The following is a 3388-nucleotide window of genomic DNA, read 5'->3' on the forward strand; positions in this document are numbered from 1 at the left end:
AACCTGAGCATTCTCGCCGGGACTCGATGGCCTGGGCTTTCCTGCCCGCCTGCCTTCTCTCTCCCGTGCATGCTCTCCTCTCGATCTCCCCCTGCCTCCCTGCCTCCTGCCGTCTCTTGCTCCTTTATTTTTTATAGGGGTCAGGTCTCCTGTCAGCCATGCATTTAGAGCCCCCAGCTTGTCCAGGCACTGTCACAGGGCTTGGGCTGGCGCCGAAGGTGCCTACAGGGGCACACAGTGTGCGGCGGTGGGCAGTGGAGTGCGGTGGCATACGACAGGCTTCGGAAAGCTCACGGAAAATGTGTGTTCCAAAAAGCGCATGGATTTCAACTTTTTTGCATAAAAATAAACTTGTACTTTAATACCATTTTCTATGAACTTTTTGAAGTCCCCTCACATAGTGGCTGGGATCAAGAAGAGTTCTCAGAGGAGGGTGAGGACTTGTCAGGCTAGGTTGTCGGGGTGGCTTCATGGAGGAGGTACCCTTCGATCTGGACTGGGGCTAGCAGGCCATGCTTTCTGGGCTGGATGGGGGCTGCTGCGTGAGGAGCCTTTAGCCAGGAGGCCGGGAAAGCCTGGGTGCCTTTGATGTGGCCACCCTGGCCCTCCCACTCCTCTCCGCTAGTGCTAGTACCGCAAAGGGCTGTCTGCACCTGAGTCTCCCCGCCCCAGGCAGGTGTGCGCCAGACAGGCGGTGGGAGGAGGGGAGCTGGGGAGGAGCCAGCACTGTCTGCGTGGGAAGGTTCTGCGCCAGCCAGGCCCGCCCTGCAGCCCCGGCGGAGACCTCAGCAGCTGCTGTCTTCCGGCCTGTCACGCACCCTGGCCTTTCTAGAATGCGGTGGCTTTTCCAGATGTCAGCGTTTGGCCCATTCAGGGTGGAGTGTGCGCCCAGAGCGGTCGGGCTGTGCTCCTTCGGCCGCCCCGGGGAAGGAAAGCCCCTGGTGCAGGCAGGGTGCAATTTGGCAGCCTGTGGATCCTGGGCCAGCTACTCCGGCTCCTGCTTCATCCTTCCAGCCCACCAAGTCTGGGTGATGTGGGCACGTGATGGGGCTGGAGGACTGACTGGTGAAAACAACAGTAAAGAGAGAGATACACGGGAGAAGCCTGGCCTTCCGGAAGCCTCAAGGACTTGTCACCTGGGAAGGTGTTGGGGTGTGACGTACTGAAGACGGTGCACTACAGCTGCACAGAGCCAGCCCCAGCCACATTCCATTCTCCCCTTCCCACTCTCCATTTCCCTCCCAGCGGGCAGGGCGGCCCGAGGCCAGGCAGTGCATCCGCCGACCCTGCTCACTGCCGGAAAGACAGGCCCCAGCAGAGCAGAGGACCCAGAGTAAAGAGGAACGCACGTACACCTGGAGAACCCCCACTCGGGGCTGGGGCTGGGGCTGGGCTGGGGTGGGGGAGAAATGACTTGACAGCTGTTGAGATTTCGAGGGTTTAATTTGACAACAAGCTAAGTGTGACTTCACATTGGGATCTGGCTGCCAAAGCCGCCCACGCAGACCTGGCCGCGTCGACAGGGAAACGATACCAACAGCACCCCGAGAAAGGGCCCAAGGAGCGCTGTCCTGCCTCGGTCAGGGTGTGGCTGGAGGGGTCCACCCCAGGGCTGGCACTCGTAAGAGCACACGGGGCATGGTGTGGCCAGAGGGGCCAGGCCAGGATGGAGGAACAGCAAGGAGATACGGGACCTGAGATGAGGAAAGAGGGTGACAAGCCCCTACTCCCAGTGCTCAGGAAGGCAAGCAGTGTGGATGCCCAGGCTAGCTCGTCTCTCGTGACCCCCCCCCCAGCCTCGGGGAGAGCAAAGATGCAGAAAGCACTAGCTGCTCTTAAGCACGTGGCAGGTGTCGTGACGTATTTGGAGAAGGAATGGATGAAAGCACGGAGCTGGAGGGAAATGGTCTGGAATAGCACAAGACCAGGCCTAATGGGCTGGAAGAACGGAACAAGTAAACAGCCACGAGCCCAGCTCGTCCACTCTGCTGCTGGCAAGGCCGTCGGTGTCTGGCTGGCACCTTGTTTGCAGTGCCAATACTGGAAAGCGTGCGGTCCCACAGCTGTGCACACCTGTGCTGCCAGTGCAGCCGTGCCCAGGGCAAGCCTGGAGTGTGGAGGCTTCCTTCAGCCACGTTCCCTGACTACACAGGAGCACCTCTGACGTGCCCTCACTCTAGATTCCAGCAATGGGGCCACGAACAAAACGCCTGCTCCCCCGGAGCTGGTGCTCTGGACAGAGCAGACATGTCGACGAGAGTGTGTGTCAAGTCAGGTGGAGGACGGATGGCAGACTGGACGGGGCTGTTTCAGGCCGGTGAGATGGCATTTGAGCAGACACCAGGGAAGGAGGCATGTGGGGATCTGGTAGAAGAGGATCCAGGCAGGCAGGAGAGCAGGTGCAGACTCAGAGGAGTGGGCACCTCGCCTGCTAGGAACAAGCAGGAGGGAGAGGGACAGAGATGATGGGGTCACCTAGGGAGGACTTGGGGTGTTGCTGAGTGATACGGGGGCCTGTGGACTTTAAAGAGAGAAGTGACAGGATTTGATGTCGGCAGCAGGCCTCTGGCCACCAAGTGGGTGGCATGACCGTGACCGCAGCGCCCAGCCTGTGTGTCCTGCAGCCTCCCTCTCGCACTTAGCCTTGCCCTTGCCCTTCCAGCGGAAGCCCTGGGCCTGGACCACATGGTCCCCGTCCCCTACAGGAAGATCGCCTGCGACCCCGAGGCCGTGGAGATTGTGGGCATCCCAGACAAGATCCCCTTCAAGCGCCCCTGCACGTATGGGGTCCCCAAGCTGAAGCGGATCCTGGAGGAGCGGCACAGCATCCACTTCATCATTAAGAGGTAGGGGAGGGGCGTGGGGCCTGGCCTTCCACCCCGGCTGGGCAGTGCCCTGGGCATGGAGTGTGATAAAGGGACCCTCGGATTCAGCACCGAGAATCAGACAGGCCTGGAAGATTGGGCTCCTTCACTTAGCTGTGTGGCCTCCTCCTTCTGGGCTTCTTCTGAGGACAGTGGGAAATGGCAGCCCAGGGCCTGGGCTGGTCAGGCTCTTGGTAGGTTCTTAATAAGCAGGGCTTTTCACTCCTAAAGGCTGGAGGCCTTTGCACGTACTCTGTCAGCACAAGGGAGCCTGCTGGTGCTTAGGCTGAACCAGCCTCTCCCCGTCCGTGCCCTCCCTTGGGGCTGCCTTGCCTCCTGGGAGTTTGACCACCTTCCCTGTCCTCCTCAGCTGCCACTGTGCCCGGCACAGGTGTGGGTAGACTACAGAGCTGCCACCCCAGGGAACCCCCGGTGCCTCCTGCCACTCTGCCCCTCCATTCCCTCCCTAGCCCCGTGGCTGGTCTGACTCGCCACTGGGCAGGGCTCCGCACCTCCCACCCCCC

At 60.8% G+C, this 3388-nt stretch overlaps 1 protein-coding gene across 8 annotated transcripts in view; it reads left to right on the forward strand.

Moving 5' to 3' along the window:
- Nucleotides 1-3388, forward strand: part of GTF2IRD1 (GTF2I repeat domain containing 1) — a 78508-nt gene that overhangs the window by 15837 nt on the left and 59283 nt on the right. For all 8 annotated transcript variants that reach the window (XM_006154990.2, XM_014590318.1, XM_006154992.2 and 5 more), the window contains one exon: nucleotides 2663-2846. In XM_006154990.2, the coding sequence (XP_006155052.1) occupies nucleotides 2663-2846 (184 nt within the window). The remainder of the gene's footprint in view (nucleotides 1-2662; nucleotides 2847-3388) is intronic.

The sequence above is a fragment of the Tupaia chinensis genome, unplaced genomic scaffold, assembly GCF_000334495.1.
Source record: "Tupaia chinensis unplaced genomic scaffold, TupChi_1.0 Scaffold000429_1, whole genome shotgun sequence".
Classification (NCBI taxonomy): Eukaryota; Metazoa; Chordata; class Mammalia; order Scandentia; family Tupaiidae; genus Tupaia; species Tupaia belangeri.